Source organism: Rhopalosiphum maidis, chromosome 1 (assembly GCF_003676215.2).
Source record: "Rhopalosiphum maidis isolate BTI-1 chromosome 1, ASM367621v3, whole genome shotgun sequence".
NCBI lineage: Eukaryota > Metazoa > Arthropoda > Insecta > Hemiptera > Aphididae > Rhopalosiphum > Rhopalosiphum maidis.
In genome coordinates this window covers 43336792-43363164 of record NC_040877.1, presented here as the reverse complement: position 1 = coordinate 43363164, position 26373 = coordinate 43336792, and the positions used below count along the sequence as shown (strand labels likewise).

The 26373-nt window shown below is 28.7% G+C and overlaps 1 protein-coding gene across 1 annotated transcript; it reads right to left on the bottom strand.

Annotated features, from left to right (window-relative positions):
* Window positions 1–1321: 1321 nt before the first annotated feature.
* On the bottom strand, window positions 1322–23630 carry LOC113549573 (forkhead box protein D5-C-like). Its single transcript, XM_026950939.1, has 5 exons — window positions 22695–23630; window positions 14404–14468; window positions 11613–11921; window positions 5270–5716; window positions 1322–2642 (listed from the first exon to the last, which is right to left on the bottom strand). The coding sequence occupies exons 3-5, from the start codon at window positions 11919–11921 to the stop codon at window positions 2169–2171; spliced, it is 1230 nt and encodes a 409-aa protein (XP_026806740.1). The 5' UTR covers window positions 14404–14468; window positions 22695–23630; the 3' UTR covers window positions 1322–2168.
* Window positions 23631–26373: the final 2743 nt, after the last annotated feature.

Below are 26373 nucleotides of genomic sequence, written 5' to 3'. Positions count from 1 at the left end.
AAGGGTATGTTGAACGTTTATTTTGTTATAGTCAATTTTTTTTCAAGAAAGCCAGGTAATGAGTAAGTACGGAATTATACCCACATACTATTTAAGATTTAAGCCTATATTGTATTTTATAGATTTCATACCACCAAATGTATACTACTATTATTATACACATAGACATGTATGTTTATACAGTTCAGTGTTCTATATTAATTTTGTAGACAAATAAAGTCCAAAAATGGTGCCTATGTTTTATAGTTTCCAGTAGTATTTATCTACATATTTTTCTAACTATAATAATATTAATTGGATACCACATCAGTATATACAATATTTTACATAAATAGGTACCTAGTACCTACAATCTACATCATGTTTTATACTTATGCAGTAGTAGTATAAACCTCTTCGTATTTGACTCATTATGATAACTGATTGTGATTATATTATTTTAAATTTAAAGTATTATTTAATTTAAATGTATAACGAAAATAAAATAATTACCTATCTGTGTATTGTCAGAAACTTTATATATTTATATTTTCAAGAAAATTATAAATAATTTATTATACATTTATATACAATAAGTTAGTGCAATTAATGAAAGAACGTATAACACTTATTGTCTTTATTTATATATATATATAAGTGATCACCCGTCCTTTGCAGGTCACGTCGAAATTTATTATTATTATTGAGATATTGTCTGGGTATTATTCTTTTTTATATAGTCTTTTTTTTTCACCATCAAAGGTCAACCGCCATCCCCGTAGGAGCCTTGTGGTACAAATATGTTGGTAAAAGTAATAACAATGAATGAAATACGAAGAGAGATTTTTACTATATTCTATTTAAAATGAAAAAAAAATTACCGCCCTCTTAATATGTTATAATAAAAAGCAATTATATTGATATATTGTCGTATTGAGTACTAACTACACTAGTCCAGTACTCGAGTCGCGATAACTCGAAATTGTAAGGTGATAAAAATTCGCTTCGAGATATCTAACTCAAATTAATAATAATTTATATTTCTAGGGGAATAAATAAAAAAATTCGATTTATCAAGTTTTTCGAGTTATTGCAACTCGACTAAGAAACAGTCAATAAATATGTAGGTATAAGTCGCCAATTGCATCTTAGCTCTCTTCAAAAGTTACAATTAAAAAAAAAAAAAAACAGTAGTCCTAAAATTATATAATATCGAAAAAATGTCATGATCTCACTCTCTATATCTTAGTATGTGAATTAGTGATAATTTGTTCAATATAATATAGGTAGTTTTTAGACTGTTCTTTTTTTAAATCGTGACGGTTGCCGAATGCCGAGACGAGCGGACGGTTTATACTATGTTATCTTAGAAATAAATGTATAAAATAATCATAAATAAATAATAAATATTGAACTAAATCAAATAGGTAGGTAGGTACTTTGTACTCGAATATATATATAGGATTAGGAGTTGCTAAACGCCACCCCTATTTTTACGCATAATGTGATTGCAATTATATAAATTAAACAATATATAAAATAGTTGAAAATTATGAATGAACATTATTTACCTAAATATTGTACGTAGTTATTTTATAATTGCCATGTAGATATTAGTAGGTATAGACAATGTAATTCGATACAAACATTTCGTCGTATTGAAAAGTACTTAAAGTGAAAAAAACCAACAAACGATTCATAGCACAGTAGTTATAATAATAATGATATAATAATAATAATAATAATTATAAGCATGTATAGGTAGGTAGTAGGTATGTACAAGTTTTATATTTTCGAAATGAAATTAATACTTTCGTTCGCGCGATACTGCGTTTCTATCGCGCCGCGAAAAAACATAAGTCGTACACACACACCCACACATGCAGACACACACGGTTCGTCGAATATCTTTTTCGTGCACTGTAAATAGTTATATTATATTACTCATTACTCTGTAACAGCGGCAGGTGAGTATTACCCATTATACGTGGGTATGCTAACTGCACACGCACAAACGTGCGGGCACACGAGTTGACGTCGTTTGTGCGAGTACAGTACGTTTGTACGCTATACATTACTATATATACAATATTGATACGCCGCAATTGACTCATATATATATATCGACGCGTTAGAATAACATTAGATGATTGTGCGTGTGTGTGTGCGCGCGCGATGACTGCGACGTCTTAGCAGCGTCTGCCGCCACTGCCGCCACTGATGTTGCTGTCGTCCTCGTCGTTGATGATGATCAATTTGGGCTTGGACTCGACGGCGAGCTGGTGGCGGTGGTGGTTGTTGTGGTGGTGGTGGTGGTGGTGGAGGTTTTGGTGGTCGTCGCCGGCCGCGTACTGCTGCAGATCGTTGTTGTTGTTGTGCACGCCACTTGACGACACGATCTCTTCCTGAGACATCTCGACACCGCGGTGCTTCTTCTGTATCAGGTTCTCGATGTGGAACGCCAGGTTGTGCGAGGACACCGTGTCCGCCACGGCGGCTACGGCGTGCTGTTTGTCCGCCAGTGACTCGGCCGCAGCGGTTACGGCGTTCCTGCCGGTCAACTGGAACTCGGGGTACACCGCGAAGTGATGGTGGTGATGGTGGTGAGGACTGGCCAGCGGCTGTTGCTGTTGCTGCAGCAGCGACTTGATGTCCTGTTGGTTCTGTGTGTGCGGACATCATATATGAAAAACACGAGACATACCATCATTATACATTATATATACTTAACTGTAGTTGTATATACATGATTTATAATAATATATCATAGTTTATTGATGTGGGTAGTTGCTAAGTATGGACTAAGTGAATAAATAATTATAGGTATACACGAATCGGTGCATCAAAATGGCATGCCATAAAGATATACATAAATTGGAATGTCGTGTATAATTTTATTTATCACAACTTAATTGTATTTATATTGTAGACTTCTAATTATTCAAAAATACATACCTAGTTTTTTATCATAGATTCACCTACTTTTTAATTTTTACTTTAAATTAGTACTTACTGAACTACAGTGCCGTATCTTAGGGGGGGGGCTTCCAGGCTCAAACCCCCTTGAAATGTCAGACACGATAATAATTTTATTAATTTAATTACCGTTTGTGGTGATAAACTATAAAATAACGCAGTTCTTATTACACCTACTTGATCTTGATTTGATAGTATGTATAGTTATATGAATTATATTGTCAGAAAAACAGTGAAAACTTAATTTGTTGTCATAATTAGCCATCAAAAATTAAGCCCCCCCACCGAAAAAAAATCCTGGCTAGGCACTGCTGAACTACAATTAAATTTAAGTGACATTTTTATAAATTGAAAACTACTCGAATAATGAATATATTATATTATTATGTATCGAAACGCATTGCCTATTGATAACTACTGAAATTTGAAAAAAAAAGTATTATTATAAATTATAATATTATTTATTTATAATTCTGTATATTTGTTGATTCTAGATGGAGCTTTTAAGAAGGCTTTTTTTCCTAAAATAAATAATAAGTAAAATGTTCAAAATTGTGAACATTTATAAATTTATACCATTGTTAATTAATTTATTAATGTCTGGATATAATTCACAATTTTTTTCTAATACTCTTTTAACTGTCAAACACGGGATATGAATTAATTTTGGATAAAATATTTTTAATGTTTTCACTGCTTTCACCATATAAGTTAACCAGCATTACTTATTAAAAGTAATACTCTTTGTTCGATACCGGGAAATATTTTTAAAGAAGAATTTACAAATTGACAGATAGTTTCATTGGTACCCACTAGTTTTTTACATGAAATTAAATATGATTTTCCTGGGTTTCCATCTAATTTACTAACTAATAAATTAGCAATACTCAAACCTAAATAATAATTTTTACATACATTTTTCTATAATTGTTTACGTAAATTAATTATAAAAAAATATAAAAATATTTTATAAATAAATAATAATAAATTATTGTTATAGATACCATTAATGACCTATAGAAGTCCATATCGCTACGTATATCTTATATATATTTATATTACACCTTTATACTTCATAGATCATATAATCCAACTAGTAATAACAATCCATAATAATGTTATTATTTTTATACTATGAAATTAGTTAAAAAATATTGATTTTTACATTTAATTACGTAAAATATACAAAATTGCAAAAAATTGCAAAAACATTAAAAATTGCAATAAATTGCAACATAAAATTAAATAGAAAGACTGCAATTAATACAAATCGTGTACATATTTGATCAGATTCGAATTATTTGATGATACAAATAAGTTGCAATATCAATTAAATCCGGTCTTTAATTATAATATATATATATTTACAGTGTGTTAACTATTATTGTTATAATAATACAGTTATACGCCATAAGAAGAGTCGTTGATATACGAGTATATAACTATAAATAACCGTTAACCGGCCTTTTTTTTTTTTTACCCATAATTGAATAAGAAACAGGTCTGCATTACTACAAAATTAATTTATCCAATTGTTACTAACAATAACTTCATAGTTTTTGGCTCTGTTATGTCAACGATCTTATGTATTAAGTAAAAGATAGCCGTCCACCGGATACGTCATCTTTATTATAGGTATGGGTGTATAATATAAATCGCAATAACGGACAACTTATTTGTTAAAATAGTTATACACACGCACACAAACTATCATATTGCATGCATAGATAATATATCATCTATATTATCTATGATTGCATAACATATAGCATAATATACCAAGTATCTACCTGCGCCAGTGGCGTGGTGAACATTTATTAACTATATGATGCACAACATATATATTTCAGTATCTATACCCACCCGGGTCCCTATTTTCTGTTATAATTGACTTGGTTTACTAAAAATAAAAATTTACTTCTTTTTTCTTATTTCCCACCGTAACGCCTAAGGGTCATTAAACCCCTTTCACGTCACTGTCCCTGCCTATTTAGTCGACCTATTTTTCTGTGCACTGTACAGGGTAGATATTATTAGTATTATTATATGTATATCAATTTTTTCGTACTGCCCAATTTACATAAAACTTTGCATTACCGTGACCGTGAATTCAATCATGAATTAATTAAAGTAAGTCACAACTAGGTTTGCCCGTGAAAAAACCGAAATATGACATTTTGCCCAAGTAACGTGGGCAGTTCGCGTTTAGCCTGGACATTTTTGATGATGTTTACCATTGAGAACATTGTTCTCTGACGGGTCACTCCGCGTATACGCATTGTGATTGTCTGCAACTATCGACGACGATGCTTACCGTCTGGTGGTGGTTTTGCTGCTGGTACGGCCTGTGCCGGCGCATCCGCCTTCGCCTGTAGTTGCCCCGCTCGAACATGTCGGCCGCGGCCACCGGATCCAGTGTCCAGTAGCTGCCCTTGCCGCCGCCCATGTTGTCGTCCATGCCGGTCCGACCTCTCGGGATCTTGATGAAGCAATCGTTCAGGCTCAGGTTGTGCCTGATCGAGTTCTGCCAGCCCTGTCTGTTGCGCCGGTAGTACGGGAACTTGTCCGTAATGTAGTTGTATATTTCGCTAAGCGTCATCCGCTGGTTGGGAGTGGACGTAATGGCCATGGCGATGAGCGCTATGTACGAGTAAGGCGGTTTCTCGTTGCACCCGACTGCTGCCATGTCCGCGGCCGCAACTGCGGCCGCGGCCGCTGCGTTCTGTTCAGAGGGCTGGTCGAACAGGCTGATGGCCGGTACCTGTGAACAAATCATAGTTATAATTATTATTACTCGTTATAATATTATGTACGTGTCGTAATAATTATATTTTGTAAGCACTTATATATATATATTATTCACTACATAAATGTGTGTTAACGATTTATGTGTTGTTTGCTGGCAGAGGGTGCGGCAAGTAAAAAAAAAAAAAATTATATACGATTTCAGAATGATATTATATAATTTATATAAATAGCAATTAATTAGAACAGATTGACTCATCAAATATGTATATATTATATTTTATAATTTATTGCGTATACAGTATACAATTATAGCGATGTTTTTTAATATGTGTGTTTGTCAAGTATACAATAAATAATACAATACGGAGTATATATTATTACCATATAGGTTGATATTTAAACTGTTCTAATTCATTGGTGGAACCTATGGAAGATAAATGAATCAGACAGATATAAAATAATGTTCTCTATTAATAAATATTAAATAATATAAATATATAATTTTAACGGCAAAAATATACAATATGTAGTTTACCTATAACCTATTCCCTTTTATTATTATACCAAAATAATTTATTATAGAACAGACAAAACTCTGAAAAGTCATATTTTTTTTCTATTGTGTGTATAAAATGTGTATGAGGATTTTTGATATGAGATTCTTATAACATGGTGAGTACCATTATTATACATAATGTCGTAAATTAGATCTTCTTAAGGGTATTGTAGTTGCATGTAGGGCACAGACGTCGAGCTCTGTCATTATCATTAGTAAAGGAAATGTGCTTACGTCTTTCGGTCGTCAACATTTAAGTGATGACATTGAAAATTAATAGTTGATAATAAACTATAATATGTTTTTGCTATAAATGTGAGATACTAGGCCAGCAGTAAAATTATGCGGACGAACACAGACACTTTTTAGTTTTTTACGTCAACAATGTAAGAACTTCTGAGCTCTAATCATCGTATAAACATTTAACATATTACATATGAAAAAGTTCGAAATCGATTATTAGATAATCCGATTTTAATGTGACGAGTCTTTAAAAATCAGGGAAGTTACTAGTGAGGTATTTGACTTATTTCTATGACGGGCGGGGGGGGGAGGGCTTACTAAATTTACGACTATTATGCACTTTATAAGTAAACTGTTTTTTTTTATTTATAAATACTTAAATATTTTAAACTTCTTAGAAAATTAAATAATACAATAAAACTCAAATAACAGTAAAACAATATTTAATAAATTATTTGATCAATATTTATATTTATTCATCTATGTATAATTCTCATGCCAAAAAATCAATTCACTTAGTCTTTTTTGCCTCATTGTAGATCTAATAAGCCATATTTTTAATCTACATATAATAAATGAAAAATTTAAATATAACTTATGTAACTATTAATGTCAATTGTTAACTATCTACATTACCTAAACTTTTATGGCTTTATAAAAAACAGATGAAATTATTCAATTATTATGAACTAGAAAATATTTTAAATAAAATTAATTTATGATGTTTGTATAATAATAAATATTCTACTTTTAAATAAACTTTAATAATTTATTCAGAATTTTGATGGTAAATTGCTGTAAGATCTAGTAAAAAATTTAAAATCACAATAGCTGAAGCCTAAGTATAGTTAGTACTTTAATAATTTTGTATATGCATTTAGAATTAAGCATATTAAACTAGCACGATTAAACTAATGATATTGCAACATCACGCATCGTCACAGTTACGTTTTATATCTTGAATTGTGGAAACAATTGAAATATTTATAATTTTTATCGTGTGTAATGGCATTGATAATATACTGATAACCATTTTTTTTTCAATTTTCGTAATTTTATCATATTTACAAATAAACGTTTTGGACCACGGGGAAATGGCAATCGTCCCCCTCACTATCGAATTCTTCGCGGGAAGTTGCTCAGCTATATAGTATATATCATCAGTGTGTGTAATGTGCCATCAAATATTAGGTTACTGATATAGAATATAGATGTGTTAAATTTTAATTTAACCATAAATCATTGCCAGTTAGTCTATATTTATATAAGAATGTTTTATTATGTATTCTTTATATTGTTATTAGTAATATGGCAGGTTAAACTGTTTTTTGCCGGAAAAATTCATACATTATGTTATTCATGGTAATTATTAAAATATTATTTCATACAATATTAATAGCTGTTATTAACTTAAGTAAATACAGATGTGCAGTAAAACGTTGTAAATAGGTTCATGGTATATAAATAGCTTAAAATAAATCTAACTTTTTTGGAAATTTCATTGAGTATAATAAATAATTATACATACGCAGTGGTAAGTGTTTCAAGTCCACCAAATAATATTATTTTAAATTAAAAAATAGATAACTAAAATCATAATTTTTTTAAATTTCAAATTTCATCGAAATTTGAACTGAGAATGTTTATAAAACAAAATTGTGCCATGTATATTTAAGATTTTTAAGTTTCTATAAGAAATCTATGGCCTATGGGTTAAGATTTTATTAGAAACATTATATTATATATTTTTTCAAGTTTTAGCTATTTAACTTGGATATTTTATAAAATTGTAATTTTAATAATTGCATATATACAAATAAATTGTGACGATTTATTTTACACATAATAAAATTGCTATAAGTACTAAAAACTTATGTAAGATATATTAAATTTTCTAGTTTTAAGACTTTTTATAAGTTTTTATAACAATCAAAAGAAAAAAATTTAAAATGCCTATAAATAACTTTAATATAATCTATACTCTATAGATATATTTATTAAATTTAATCATGTATGAAATAACAGTTTAAATAATTATTGAATTTTTCAAAATTCTATAATTTTTCATCTTTGAATTATAACAAAAAACGAATTCGATTTTGTCAAAATCTGGGTTTACGTAAAATTTGTTGTTTCCCTAAGTAAAGGTTTAATTTGCTTCCAAAGACCACCCTTTGAATTGAAAATATAAGAGTTTGCACTGCTTACAAAGGTGAAATAAAAATAAATTAATATTTACAATAAATACACATAATTGTAAACCCAATATACATACCGTTTCGCGGAGAATCTAATATAATTTATTAAGTAAAAGGTTCCAAATCGCCAAAAACACATTAATAGTCAGTATGTTCTAAGATCTATGTAATTATGTGACCAATAACAAATAAATAAAACGTATTTGTATAAAAATATTAAAAATACTTAAGTAAAATTTATATATATATGCATTTGAAATTAGAATTTTGTCGAAATTAATAAAAATGTCAAAAATTTGCAAACCATTTTTGTAGTTAAAATATTGTATAAACTTTTCTTTTTATAGCTAAGTTTTGAAAATTGAATACAAAATTAAGTAGTTCAAAAGTAGTTCATAACTTTAGTAGCTCTTAATCATATAATCTAATGAATATAATATAAAAGCAATTATTTTTTATAGACATTTAGTCTGAATTTTAAGTTAAAATTGGGACGAAATTACTTATTTAAAGATAAACAACGATGATAATTATTTTTTTTATAATTTAAAAACATTATTCTTCTTAATTTTTATGTAAGCATATTATATTATTATAAATTTTACTATACTCAATGGTTTTTTTTATTTTGTTTAAATGTGTTATTATCTTTTTATTGTATGAATCTATTTTTACCGTTTTACAGTATTTACAGAAAGATTTTATTAAATTTTGAGTTTTAATGTTGATATAATATAGTATTAATACATATTATATTATAATAATTAGATTTTAATAATATAATAAATGCAATATTTTCGGAAAAAATGTTATAAACCTACTGTAATACTAAAAGTAAAACAAATGACTCATAACTTTATCAAAAATGTATCATGAAATATACTAAGTGATGTAGGCTGACAGACCACCTCCGCTCAAAATTGTTTTTCGTGCATACACAATGATATATTGAATTTAAAATTAACACACCCATAATAGTGATGACCCACTCGACATCTAATACACAGCAAAACCGTACGCACTTGCCTATCTATTTTATGTTGCTTTTGGTTTAGTTATTTATACTTTGAATATCGTACAAAAATAAATATAATTTAAAAAAAAAATGTTATTGTAATATAAAAATTTATATAGTTATTAAAACACGATAGATATTATTAAAACGCTTTATTACTTGTCTTGTTACTACCTATAGGATTAGTACCTAATTGTACTAAAGAAATTATTATTTTTAATTATCTTAAATATTAGGTAATATATGCGTATGGTGGATTCAACACGTTTGATCAAGTGGACGTGGACTCACTCTAAGTTGTTTTATTTATGCATCAATAAAGTCTTAAAAGTTTTATCATTCACTATAATTTACATATAGGTGAGGATTGTAACATATGTTTCAATGTTTATACCAATAAATCCTGTATGTATTTTATCTCTGACCATAAAATTGGTCTGAATCGTTTCGGAAAATTTAATGATCTTTTCCCGTGAATATAAATTATAATCATTATTTTTCGTAAAAACTATAATTTAGCCGCCACTTGACTCTGCTCATAGTCTGAACTATTTAAATGCATATAAATAAATAAAAATAAAGTATTGTTTTATTTTCGACAATTTTTAGAAATACATTCGTCTCTATAATATGCAATTAATTAAGTCTAACTAAAAAACCATTAGTATAAAAATTCTCTATAAATATACCACAATAATTATTACGTATTTATATATATTCTAATATGTGCATTATTATCAAAATCATAGAAATCGATAAGATAAACGCCTTGTTTTTTTTTAATTTTTTTATCTCGAAAAAACTTAGTCTGTATTTTTAACACAATCAGTAAATACGATAACTACCTACACACATAATGTATAAAATACTAGAAGAACGCGTAACGAGGGAACCCATCCAGGCCGTCCATATTGATAGAACCCTTTAGGATAGAATTTGTTTATTTATTAATCATTATTATTCTAGTACTATGTAGTGCTAATTGAGTAAGTACCGCAGCTTTTTTTGACATGGTAGTCAACGTGGTAACGGAGAGAGATTATAGGTAATGTTTGGTCGGTGTTGGAGTTATTATAATGAAACGTATTGTGATGGTGAAATATGATGGAAGGTTGACAGGACTGCGCGGGTATGAGATGGTTTGGCGCCACCCCATTTTTAAACTTTAAAATAGGGTGCATCCGAATTGTGTGCCAAGAAAATAAACATAAATTGGAATGTCCGAATTGCATGCCGTGTACCTATACCTATTACCACCTACAAGTTTATCTTCATTTATCATGCACTTACGTGCACAACTTAAACTTTATTTTTGATTTCTGATTTTTGATCTATTTTTTTTTTTAATTATTATAAAATTTGGTGAACTTTTTTTGACAATATACAATATAGGTGCAAGTATATAATGTATAACTAGCTGTCCCGTGCACTTCGTTGTCCGTAAAAAAAGCATCCGTGTTAATTTTGGTTGCCTTATGCAACATAACATTGAGCGTAAGGATAAATACTATTTTTAGTTTTCTGCTTTGGTGTATAGAGCCTATACGGATACTTCAGGCGTAGCTCTAATACATTTTTTATCTTAATATTATTTCATATTAATATAATAATGCTTACAAAATATTAAAATCTAGAAACTAATCAGTTATAACAACCATATCATAAAGCGTTTCTATTCATGATTTTTTTTTAAAAAAAATATAGAAAAATAAAAAAAAAGTTTAAGTTGTGCACGTAAGTGTATGATAAATAAAGATAAACTTGTAGGTGGTAATAGGTAGGTACACGGCATGCAATTCGGATGCAGCCTTAAAATAAGATCACGTAAAAATAAAGTTAGTATCGTGTGTGGGTCAGCTGACAATAACAACACATATATTATATTATATAGACTTACCGTCGGCATTTGTGGCTTATCCGCAAAGTTGACGGAACTCTGCAACCTCAGCGATTCTTGTAGGTAGGGCAGGATGCGAGAATGCAACATGTGCTGGTAGTGCTGTTGGTACAGTATGGGCAGCTGATGGAACAGGGCGATGGCTGACAAGTTCTGCGGCACGGGCGGCAGCGACGCTATCGCCTCGGCCAACATGTTCCGCTGCTGGTGATGACTCGGTATGGTCGGCTCTTCGTTCTTCATGTTGTCCACTGCGGCTGCGGTATGGCTTGGCTGTTCCGGTGAATGGGGTTGGCCCCCGCGGTTCATCTGCAATAACCATGTACGGCGGTGTTAGTATATTACCATGCATGGTTGGGGTTATCGCGCAGTCGTCGGATGTGAACGACTGCTGTTTTTGATCGACAGTATTATATATAGTGGCAAATGCAACGCTAAGAATGATGGGACAGAACCATAATATTACGTATTGTTACTATATTATTATAACGGATTCTTCTTTACTAGCACGTAGAATTACACTGCCTACAACTCCTTTCTCTTAAAATTATTAAATAATGTGATCTTGATGAATTTTTTCTGTTAAGTCTGATAAATTTTAAAGTCACTGACCACAATAGTCGCGATCATTATCTGTTTTGTATTCGTAATTTCCCCCAAACCCACATGTTAAATAGACCCTCATTAATATTAATAATATTTCAATGTCACACGGCAATGATCTTAATGTTAATAATCCATTTAATTGTGAGTCATTATACCTCTTTTATTTGTATTTTAATTTGAAATTTTATTGTTAATATTACATTAATATATATATATATATATATATATATATACATTGTTTGTCCGTAATATAGTCATTGTCCGTTAAGGCGTTAACTATCTTTTTACGTATATAATATACATAATACATATTACATTGTTTTTCTTCTATTATTTTATTTGTTCTCGTATATTATTAAACTATCGTGTACTTAACTTGTTAATGTTACTTATTAATTGGTTATCACTAATTATATTCATTAATATTATTTTTATTATTTATTACTGCCTGTATTTGAAATTGAACAATTGTCTTTAAAATGAATAAATAAAATATTAATCGACATCCGATATTAATATATAATAATGTATTCTACAAGAAATGCTCCCATTGGTCAACATTCAATGTTAAGGATTTTTTATCGGACAATTTTGAGCAGAGAATTGATAATGAAACGTAAATATACTTTGAAGTACATACCTATCACATTGTAACGTGGTCGGGGACCACGTTACAACATATTTGCAATAATATTAATTACGGTTTATAAATATATATCTAAACTCGTATTTCGTATCAATGTTGTGAAAACGTGAAGTACCTACGAAATATACGTATGTTAAGCACTTAACGCTATTGCTTAATGGCAATAAGAATACTCTGTTTTCAAATAATTATATGTGTATAGTGTATGTACTAAGTAGTATGTATGTATAGTCGTTAAATTAATCAATAATTATCATACAATATTTGCATCTTATACCGAACACCAGCATTAAAAATCATTCTGGTTAGTGGTTGTTTATATTTTAAGACGAAATTTGAAAAAAAAAATGGATAAAAAAGATTTAATGTCGAAACGAACAATTTATTATTGTTAAACCAATAAAACTATTATAACAGAATCTACAATATTGAATCTTTGGTTCAATGTATTAAATTTAGTAAGTGTCACACTTACTCTCCGATTTTCAATTTTTGAAAAACAGTTTTCCCGTTGTTTTTTTTGACAAGTACTAAGAATTTTTTCTTTTGATTTCTTAAAATACAAACTATAATAGATCCAATTTTTTTGTAGGAACCACCCTAAATATTGTAGATTGAAGCATTGTTTCTGGTATAAAAGGTGTCAGTAACCGCCTAACACACACAAACACGCACACACAAAATATTGTAAAATCAATACATCTATCATCACTCCGATCAGATTCTAAAATGCAATAAAATATTAAAAAAATAAAATAACCTTATATTTTATTTTGTGAAAATAATAAACATAATAACTAATATTTTACCACACAATAAAATTAATTCAATACTTATCAAAATACTTTATGTATATAAATATATATTTGAGTGTTTTTTAAAAATATTCTAATGATTAAGATTGCTCTCGTGGTTAATAATTTAAAAATCCACAAGTTTACTACATATACTTGAGTTATAATAGTTTACGTGCTAGTATGATACAACTTATATTCAAATGAATAAATATGTTAAAACCCGGTCACTTATTCTTCCCTGACTATTTAATGCATATAGGCACGCGTGTAATAGCTAAGTGCTAGGTGGCGAAATAAATGGTATGATTTCATTAAAATTTTATAAATATTACACAACAAAAAGGTTTGGGTTGTCATCAATCAGTTGTCAAGTTTACCCCGCCTTATTACAGATAAGATATGGTTACGTTAAGTTGTTTTCTTTTAAAACTGTTAATATTTATTGTTTATGCTGCATACCTAATCCAATACTAATATTTAGTGGAAACAAACAATGTATTGAGCATTTTTAGGTTGTTGAAATACGTATCGTTGTAAAATGGATTAAACACATTTGCTATTGGTTAACGAGGTCTCGTCTTATTTAAACTATAAAAAAATCATGCATGTTTGTGCGAGACAAAGACCACCATTATTGACTTTAGAGTTCAGAGATAAAATCATTTTTTTTTTTCAATTAAAAAATCTTTTAATTTTGTGATATCTGTGTTTGTCCGTTAAAAAATATAATATCGAAACTTACCGATACCAAGCTGCAGTCTGCAAGATGCCGTCCGTTTGGTCAAACACTTGTAGGACCCGGATATTCTGAAAAATAAATTAAAATAGGTATCTATTGTAGTATCTGATGTAATACAGCAACTGTGCATTATTTCCTAGTTTTTTCATATTATGTTTGTTATATACATTTTTTAATAACAAACTACGAAGGAAAATGTACAAAATGAAATTAATACTATATGCCTTTTATTAAAACCATATGACTTTCCATCAATATTAATTATTATTATAGTAACAATAATTCATAACAACACCAGTGCAATATCCAATTTATAGTCGTTATTATATAGACGTGGTGTTTTATTTTATTTTATTATTATTATTATTTTTACTACTACATACGACAAACGTAATAAATTGTTATTTAATCTATTCACGATAACGATTTACACAGTAGCCGTGTGTGCCGTGTCCTCCCCGCCTCAGACGGGAATAATTGTTATTGTTTAATATTTTTCAATACGCGATAAAAGACAGACGCTGTTGACAAATGTGCCGTTGATGCATTTGTGAATAAAAAATAATAATAAAAATAAAAAATAACACACGCTCGACCACATGAAATAATAATAAATAATATAATTATTTATGTTTTTTCATAAACAATTTATTCGAAAACATTCGATCGCGTACCAAAATCGCCGAACCTATTTGTAAAACAATAATCAAAAGTAACGATCACTATATATACCGGCGGTGCGTTGTGTTTTCATTAATAATTCTGTGGTTAAAAATTCGAACGCTATTGGCAAAAAAAAATACATATTAGGAAAAAAAAACAATGAATAATATGTTTTTAGATAGGATATAATAATATATGTATACTCGAATCGTTGACTCCAGGTCTTTCCACCGGTATATCCCACAGGTGTGTAATGTATATATATATATATATATATATGTTATATGCATAGGTACACCGATGGTTATTCGATATGACGATATGTAAATAACAATTGTCAACATAATATTCTGATGAATACAACCGATAAAAGTATATATAAACGCATTTTGGGCTATAGATATAATATTTATTATTATTAGTTTTATAAGTGGTAACTGGTGACAAACTATTATTATTATATCCAAGTTTTCAAAATAATAGTTGTGGTTTAAATAATATTACGACATTATTTGTATATGTAGTGTATGTGTAAATGATAGCTACGATAAAATAATTTTGATACATTCAAACTTTTATTATCAACTTATTATGTTATAATATCTTAGACCTTCTTGATTGAACTCTTTTGAAACTATTATAAGTATTAACTATTAACGCCATGACGTATGAACACGAACTTTAATCGAAAGTATGGATCACCCCAATGCATAGTCATATACGACACGGCAAACCGTGCACCCAATAGTTAGGTTTTTTTAACGATCGTAATGTAAATTCAAAATTGTATTAATCATTACATTTTTAACACGAGAAAAAAGTCGGACAGTGAAACGTGAAACACTTGTATAATGACGAATTATAAATAAATACTGTAGATTGTGTATTAATATTACCTATAAAATATACGAATGTGAACACATATTGACAAATACCTACCTATATAGGACCTCTATGTACTATGGCTATATATAATATTATTTATACACTATACAGAGCGATTATGATAACATGAATTAATGTTTATTTTATTATACATAATTGGTAATAAACTAATAAATATATATATACTTTAGATCATGTTTTTTCCTTACGGAATGACAAATATTATAATTTATATGTATTATTAAAAACAACAATTTAAACGAATTGTTTTATAGTTTTTAAATTATTGATTTTTATGTTTTTTTAATTTTTTTATTATTATTAATTGTATAAGTTCGTCGGCAGAGGTCATTAGCTTTTCTAAATGTTATTTATATGGTTATACAAAGAAGAATCTGATTTTTATATATTTATTCAAATGTTTATATATTAAGACAGATATTGACTGATTTGCTTTAAAATTATTATTTTACATAAAGCCAAACGGGACATATGTATTAATACATTATTATTAAACATAACAACGAAACACATTTAAAATTAATGGTTGTCTACTGAGTAGAGTAGGTACTGTCTAAAATAATTTCAGTTATATTTTTTTCTGCGCCTAATGTAAATAAGTTTGTGATAGTATTATATAGTATAATACAACATAATATCAACAATATATACTTAGTACATACGTATAATATAGACACATACTAAATATAATAGTGCTATAATAATAGTTAATACAATTTGTAATAGTTTATATCGATTGCTTATTGTGGAGTATTAGTGTTATACTTGTTGTACATACAACATACTATTATTATTGCATTTTTAACTATAGTGATTTTGTTCGTAAAACACTATTACAAATTGTCAAATTGTCTATTTATATTTTATGACATTTAAATTAGTTAATACAGTTTTAAATCAAATATGTTATTATTTTTAAATGTCATCTGTTCAAAAGATATTTATTTTTATTATTAAAAGTTAGATTTTTGTTTTTATTATAACTAAAAAAAAGAGACGTTGTTAGAAAAAAGTGTTATGGTTGTAATTATGAGTTTTATATACAAATACCACATAAACGTCTAGTTCACAAGTAAAATATTTTTTATACAAGTTATTTTTACCCTGGATAAAATAAACAAAAAATAATATAAACAATAATATTTAAGTTATAAAGTTCATATAATGTCAAGAGCACATGTTTCTCTAAAACATTTTTTTAACTTCTTTAATAAATACTTTTGAAAATTGAAATGGGCAATAGCCAATGGGTACTTACACAAAAATTAAATATGATATATTATAAACAATGATTTTATTTATATATGCGAAGTGTCTTAAAAAAAAACTATAATAAATCTTTTTTAAAAAAGATGTAACGAGTAGGTATATCTAGTACCATAATATATCTATTACCTATACATATGTATAAGACGTTCATATGCTTTAAAACAAAATATTTATGTATGCAATTTTAACATATTATAAAATGTATGTAATTAATTGCTTTGGAAGATAATGACTAATATAAATGATGATATGAAGTAGTATTAAAACTTAAAAATAATTATAGATGATAAAATATGTATGTATAATATGTGTTAAATACTTAATTATATAAATAATATAATATATTATATTTTATTTATGTATATTTTATGGTGAAATTGTAGATGTTAAATTTTTACAAGCAATAGTATATTAGTATAGACCACAAATATACAAATACACATATAGGTACAAGCAAAATAGTTGAGTTATCCTATAGAATATTGTACTCAAAATTATAATTCAGTGTTTAATTTTTACGATTGGGTATTTATTGGCTTAGTTTTTTTTTTACTTATTTTTTTTTTTAAATTTTAAGACCTTTGTAATAATTAATTATTTGTAATAGATACATACAATTGTTTTATGTCATCAAAATAAGCTTAAATTAAATTATGCATATAAAAATAGGAAATAAACCGAAAAAACACATAAAAATACATATATATTATACAATATATGTAAATGACGATATACACAATATGAATAGAAATTATTTTATTTTTGTTCTTATAATTGGAAAAGTGAAAACCTTTAAAATAAGAAGATTATAATTTATGATTAATCAATAGTATAATAGTAACAAGAATTGCAAAAATTATATTGGTAATGTTAAAGTTAAATAATTATATAATTATTTTTTTTTATTATTATTATTAATCGAATACAATTTATGCAGCTATAAGGCTATTAATTTAAACTTATTTTTACATAGAGTCTAAATACATATTCAAATCACATTCTTTCTTACACATATTTATAATATATGTACATTGGAGTAGAATATTAATTATAATTTTAAAATTGTTTTACATAAATGAGATATAATTTTATTTTTGATACATATACTGCTGATATTCTTATTTTAAACAAATTATTTAATAAGTTCTATATAAAAATAAAAATATAATACAATAAAACATAAACTATTTCGTATTTTCTATTAGATTTAAAAATATATAGATATGTACCTACATGTTTAACCATAACCATTATAAGCATTATAAATTTATATTATTTTTTTAAACGCAAAAAAAAAATTATGAAACTTTAAAAGGTTTTTAAGCGTGAGAAAATAATTTATACGTGGAAAATGTTTGTAAAATAGAAAAATGTTAACACCTCTAAAATTTGCATTTTATATCTTAATTTAAGTTTATAATTTGTGTTAATATTTTGTGTTTGATAAACAAACAAATAAATATAATATATAATTTTAGCTGATAAAGCCCATTACCGAATTTAAATCAGTACCCAGTAAACGGGTTTAGAGGTCGTGGAAACAACTTACATTATTCGCTAGAAGATTACGTATGTAGTTACTTCTTATCTATAATAATATGTCATAATGTAGATTTTAAGAAACGTATTGAAAATTAATTAAAAAATTAAGATAACAATTAAAGTTAATATTAAAACGATTAAACTGTATATCATAATCTATGTTTCGTACAATTAAATACTATATTTTACACGTTTTTTCAGACTAAATATAAAATATCAAATCAAATAATAAAAATTAAAATAAGGAGACACATATTTGTACTGTACACTCACGCTATATAAATATGTATACGTGTGTTAAATGTGTATAGTGGTGTACGTGTTACCATACAAATATATCACATACACATCACATATATATATATATATATATATATGAATATCCTAATTAAAATTTTAATTCTAATAATATAGGTACGATAAATATTTTATTTGTTAATTTTTTTTTTTTTTTTAATGTTCATTTAATAAAATTACACAACTATACAACAAACACATATTATTACAGATTTTTCTATTCAAAATGTATAATTTATATATATAGCTTACTAAATTATTTACTACTACCTTATATAATTGGGAAATAAATTATGAAATGTTCCTATATAGTGCACAATGATAGAAATGATACTAACCCTTACAAGTATTGTCAAATTATGTTTCATGAAAATTATAATAATAATAAAAATTGCATTTGCAGACAATTAATATTACATAATATATATATTATAACAATAAAATTATTTTTACTGTAGTGTATTGCGAGTATTTATTTATTTTTTAATTATTAAATATCATTTGAAATTTATACTTACATACTTGCATAATTGTACTTATAATAATTAATATAGATAACATGATTAATAGGAAGGTTTAACACCGTTAGTTTTTAAAATTATAAAACATTCTTACAATATTTTAAGATATTCTGAAGCTTATACATTATACATAGTTTTGGAATTTTTAACTTTTAATCATTACTGTATCAAAATAAGTTAGGTAAAATACTACAACTACATTAAGTGTCAAAATTAGATGAATTCCAAAACATTTATTTTATGTTGTCCAAATTGAATTAAATATAATTAGGTATAATAATTTATAATAATTGTATAATAATGTGACTATACGTAGGAATAAGTTATATTACTTTTGGTTTCTTTATCAATATTCAATATTATTATTGTTTCAATATCTTATCACCAAGAGCAAATTCGTTTACATGACATTGAAGACACTCGAAAAAACGTGCGCACATTTTACGCATAGTCTAGATTATAAAATTGCTACAGATATAATTTAAGGGTTATATGAAATTCAAAATTTTAATTAATAAGACATAAAATTCAATAAATTCAACAGGTATTTAATAATACAATGTATTTCATAGATATATCTCAATCATTTCTTAGCCCTTTAAATTCGAAACGTCACACAGTCATATTTTATATACATTCTTATCTATATCAGTTACTCATAAAATTTAATTTTAATTTAGTTAATTTATTAATGTGTATAATATATAGGTATTAATCATCACTTTAATAAAAATTTATAATTAAATATTAATGTACCTCTGCCCTCTGATATGTCTTATGCTTTTTATTTAAATGTATAAATGTATAAATTAAGTTAAAATACTGCGTATAGACTTATTCTGAAATATTGTTAAGTTATTCGATTATAATTCTACTTAATCAAATCATCTAAATAGGAAATAAAAACAATTCTGCACACTCCAACAGTTTTTTTAAATATTGGTCACTGAAAAATGTATTTATCAGATAAAATATTGATTTTTATTTGTTATTAAAAATAATACACTTATAATAAAACATTTGGAATTTTCATTATATATAAAATGGTATACATTCTATACTTTTATCTTAGCCAAAAATATATACTTTTTAACTATTAAATAAAAAATGTATAGGTCAACATTATATTAAGCACGTTTAAACACATGGGTCCTATTTCAGGACCATTTTAAAAGAGATAACAATTAAAAGTGACTTGCTGAATAATGTTACATGTACCCACATCCTTAATCATTTTTAAGTCTATACCTCTAAAGCTATGCCTTCTAAGAAAACCTTAGGTTAACAGAAATCACGACCTGCCCGAAATTTTCATACGCACGTTGGTTGATCTAAATCACGGACACATGAATTAAACTAAATTCACTGGATATCAAACGATTTAATTTTCAGTTTTTAGTTATGTGAGACGAGCTTTGAGATGTATCCATTAATTATTTATAATTATAACATGTGAAATATTAAAATTAACACTAAATTTTAACATATCATATACCTACCTAAATATTTCTATACATATAAATGTTGTTATATTAATATGTATGTAAATATGTATTATGACGATATAAATATACAAATACAAATGTATTTACTTTAAAAACGAAAACAATTAATCGAGTACTTTCTGAGTACCAAGATATAAAATTGATTATAACCACATAATTAATAATTATATGGTACATACATGTATTAATTCGAATCAAATTAATCAGTGTAAAATTACAAAAGTAAGTCATCAATAAAACGTTAATATATAATTTATAAGCATTTTTTAAATTCATTATCTTTATAAGTAGGCAGTACACACTAAAGTAAAACAATGTGGTAATTTATATATATATTTACAATATAATATTTACATAGGTATATTATATATAATATACAAATACAATACACCTATAAAATGTGTATTTATCAGAAAAACTTGAGTGAGCAATATTTCGTCATCGTCTTTATTATAATTTGCAGACATTTATTACCACAATGTCAAGGTTAGAACTTACACCTTAATTATAAAAATTAATCATGGAATGTTCCATATAAAATAAAATAAAAATGATTGAAAGACAATTTGTCGATTTAATCGAAAAAATAGGTATAAATCAGATTACATTTTGAAAATAACCATCACAAATTCACAAACGACTATAACAAAAATATAAAAATTTTCCTATGATATATAATAATTGATCATCATATTATATAGATATACCCGTGTACAATAAAAAAGAAACCGCTTTATTTAGTTTTTTAATAATAATAATCAATTATTCCCTCGCCTGGGTTAGGACAAATATTTTGCAATCTCTTTACACATTTATGCGAGGAGGTACCTAAGCCACGGTTATTAACTAAAATAACGCGCGTTGCAAATTTATTAAAATTCGTTAGCGGAATTTCCTCGAATAATAATAATAATAATAATAGCGTTCGCCGATGTCGCCGAAGACGAGAAACAAGTGAACAGCATCACCACTGTATATTATTATTACGTTAATATAGCTCAGTAAAAAATATTATTATACGTGGAAAACATTAACGGGCGCGTTATTTTAAGATGTGTCGTCAAAGAGCACGTTTTCGAGGGAAGAAAATAAAACGAAAACCATACCCGCAGTACAACAATAATAATATTGTATATACTGCCGAAGAACTAACTGTCGAACAGAACAAAAAAGAAAAAAATCTGACAATTTTGCTGTAAATTAGATTTCTAACTCCCATCACGACCGCGGTCGTAAAGACACTTGTTTAAAGTCAAGTCGGAAGTTCACTGCGGCTATATATATTATATATTATATGCGTCGTCTGTCATGTGGTGTGGCGTTCATCGTATACTTTGATTGGCCGTTAAAATGTTGGTACCATTATACCGGTAACCGCGGTCTGCCGGAAAATGTCCAGAGTTGGGTCGAGTTCGATGCTTTTGGACGCTACACCCGACAGCAGACGACGTATATGTATATTATTATATATTATATATACGCGAACCGCACATGCTTAGCACGCGCGTCACGCCCGGTACAAAACATAATATTTTGGTATAAACCTGTTGTTGTTGTTGTTGTTGTTATTATTATTTGAATCCGCACTTACCGGTGGGTTCGAAATTTTGCGCGGGCACACCCCGGGTGCCGAGTGTCGGCGGCGGCGGTGGCGTCGACGGTGGCGGCGGCCGACAACCGGCGTATGATATCGCCGCGTTTCGTATAATGCTGAGGTTTCGCGAAAAACGCGCCGGAACAACCGTCGCCGGTTCGAGTGACACGACGGGCACGCACACACACCGGTGTAATGCGACGGCACGGCGATACGCTACGACTGCCGCCGTGGTACGCGCGAGTGTATTGCACGGTAACGGTCGTGTATTGGTACGGTAGCGCCGGTACACTGGTGTGATTGTGCTTGCGGCGCGCGAACCGGTGCAAGCGTGCGAGTCACATGCGCGAGCGTACGCGTAACGATAATTGTTGTTCGGTTCGCCGGACGGCCACCCTATAATGTAATATGTATTTATAAACGGTTAATAAAAAACGAGTACGATACGTGTGAAAAAAAATATCTATCGTACAACAATATATTTAAATATTTTATGCATATAACAGCGACGATGTGCGTTATACGTATTTATACGATTACGTAGTATTACGATTGGAGTGCGCGAGTTGAGAAAAATACAATGTTTTTGTGAAATTATATAAGTAATTGTTTTCTGTATAGGTATATGCTCGCGGTATGCTCGTACAGTACAGTCTATTATTATTTATTATATACTTAATGTACGATGATAATATTAGAGCCGCAGACGAAAATAAAAAACCGTGACGCGTGCTCGACTCGGAGCGAGGTCCGCGTGTACCGAGCGACGGTAAGAGAGTGTGAAAGACGCGAGAAGATTTATAATATTATTATTACTGTGAGCGCACCACCAATACACACGACCGACCGGCTCTGTCTTCTTACCGACATTAACAACACACTACTCTACACACGCACACGCACACGCACACAGACACACACAGACACACACACGCGCGCACACAACACTGGCGGCGGCGAGGCACCACTACCGGAGGAACATTAGTCCAAAGTAAACACTTTGAAAATGGAATTGTTGATGACACAGTTGACGGGCGGCGGTAGGGGGGGGCGGTCGAGACGCGGGCGGCGGAGGCGACGGCGGAAAGGCGACTGCGGGTGGGTGGGGTCATGTGCCGGGGCCCCAGCGTACAATTGGTCTGCACCGCGGCGAGGCGGCAGCGGTGGAGGGTTTGTTTATTTAAATATGAGTTGTGTTTGGGGTACCCTCTCGCTCGGCCGCCGCCACCGACTGCTCCTCGCTCCGCGCCGACCCCCCTCCCCTCCCCACCACCAACCCTCCGACCATGACCACCCCACCGACGACGCGCCGTCGAGCGAGCCCCCCCAACGCCCAACGATCGACACCGCTCACCACCGCGAAATTCCTCGGTTCTGTACACGAAAAATAAACAAACAAACATTACATGTACACATATAGTGTACACACGCGGCGCGCACACCCGCACACACACACACACACACACGGACTCGCAAACACCAACTTTATGCCGTAATAAACACACAAACACACACGTATATATGTAACGTGTGTATGCACATCGTATATATATATATATATATATGTGTGTGTGTGTGTGTGTGTAATATATATATAGGGTGCGCCGAAATGACGAGCTTTTTTATTTTTGCCCCTCGCTCACCCTCCCCACGCCATTGCCACCGAGACCTTATTTTATGTAATTTCCTCCAATACACATTATATCTAATAATGTATACGGCATATGTATATACACACACTCGCGTGCGTTTGTGTGTATATTGGTTGTATTCGTTTTGTATAGGTATATAGGTATTTGCTATTATTATCATCGTTGTGGGTTTATTTTTCGTCCATCTACACCATTTCGGCCGAACCGCCGCCGTACTTAGTAATAACGCATTAATGCTTATATTATTATATTTGAGAAAAATATTGCGTATAGCAACATTTGACATACCTATATAATATGTATTCAGTATTGCGCATAGGATTTATTGTATATCAGTAAATTGTATTAAGATTTCTAAAAACATGACTAGACACATTATGACAGCAATGGCTGATGCTCTCAAGACAATCAAATGGTTGGTAAAAGGGTACATTTTTTTCTATACAAACTAAATCAATTATCATTCAAATTTCCTTTACGTGCCAAACTATTATAGTATTTTGAGTTATAGTTATATATCTATTATTTGTTATAGTCTTACATTTTATTTTACAAATACATTTTTTAAATATATGTGGTTCAGTGATACTGTCTAAACTTACAACTACGTAACAGTTGTCTCATTTTATACTTAAATAATTTTATAATACGTGTATCTGCATTATAGTCGCCTGATGCATTGGCACAGGGTGACCCAAATGACTATTATAACGATTTAAAAATTGTAATTGCATTGAAACGTTCATATAACTTACTATATCATGTGTCCAGAGTGAAAGTTATTGGTTGGCGTCTCATATGATAATATAACTTAAGTTATGAAAAGAAAACTTCTTTAAAGGGAATAAGTCTCTTTTATTTTTTAGTTATAGATAGGCTCAACTTATGGGGTAGGTGACATAAGCACACACCTGGGGTGGCATTTAAAATTTTAATGCTATGAATAATTTTCATAAAGATTGAATATGTTTATATTATGTGATGGTGTATTAAGAAATAATAAATATTAATTATTTTGCTGTGATTTTTAACAAACTATACTTTTTAATCAGTGCATATTATGAATAATGTAAATTTCCTTCAGTTTAATACCATAAAACATTTAGTAAAATTATAAAATTGTTAAAAATAGAGGGATGGTTGAAACGATACGTCATCAGTCTACCTGCATTTTTTATGTTACAACCGCTGTGTTTTAGATCTAAAAAAATATAATTATAGCATCGGCTAATAATCAAATGACGATTATTAATAATTATTATTTATTATTTTTATTTTTATTAACCGTTAACTTTCAGATTGTATAATTTCTAAATTATATGCTCTTGCTGATTACAAGTACCTATATAATTATAATATATTCTTTTAAATTATATAACAATACACTTAATTTGTTTCTAATATTTCCTGTGCACCCATGACTGCTATTTCTATTCATATTTTTTCGTAAACATGTTAATATACTACAACATTTAAAATATATTTCATATTAATTCAAAAATAATTATGAAAATATCATCGTTCTAAATCGTATGTTTGTAGAAACAGATGAATTATGTTAGTGTCAAAAAGATTTTTGAAATCTCCGTACTTAATAAATATATTTTTAGAAAATTCAACGTAATGTGCTCCACAGATATTAAGTACCTATACTTATTTAATTTTATTATTTGCCAGTTGAATTAGTTTTATTTTTAAATATATAGTATATATATTGTTTGTTAATTGATTTTGTTCTCGTTATTAGTCTTATTATTATGACGACACAAAAACTATTGTCTATTATCGGATTATATCTTCAGTAATAATATCAAATTTTAATTTTATCTATATTGAATTCGATTTGATAATTTGGTCAACTGACGCTATTCGTCTTTACTAACATAAATACATATAACTAACTTAAACCAGTAAGGGTTTACTAGTCTATAACTACACTGATCTAGTTAATTTTTATAAATAAAAATAATGTATCTACATAGATATATGTTGATTCTCACTTTGTTAATACATATGTTTAATGG

Excerpts from the sequence above, each read along its gene's own strand:
- LOC113549573 (XM_026950939.1), bottom strand. The coding sequence starts at position 11,921 with ATGAACCGCGGGGGCCAACCCCATTCACCGGAACAGCCAAGCCATACC. Across the intron at positions 5,717-11,612 it reads ATAAGCCACAAATGCCGACG|GTACCGGCCATCAGCCTGTT; the intron begins GTAAGTCTATAT and ends ATTTGTTCACAG. Across the intron at positions 2,643-5,269 it reads AGCAAAACCACCACCAGACG|AACCAACAGGACATCAAGTC; the intron begins GTAAGCATCGTC and ends CCGCACACACAG.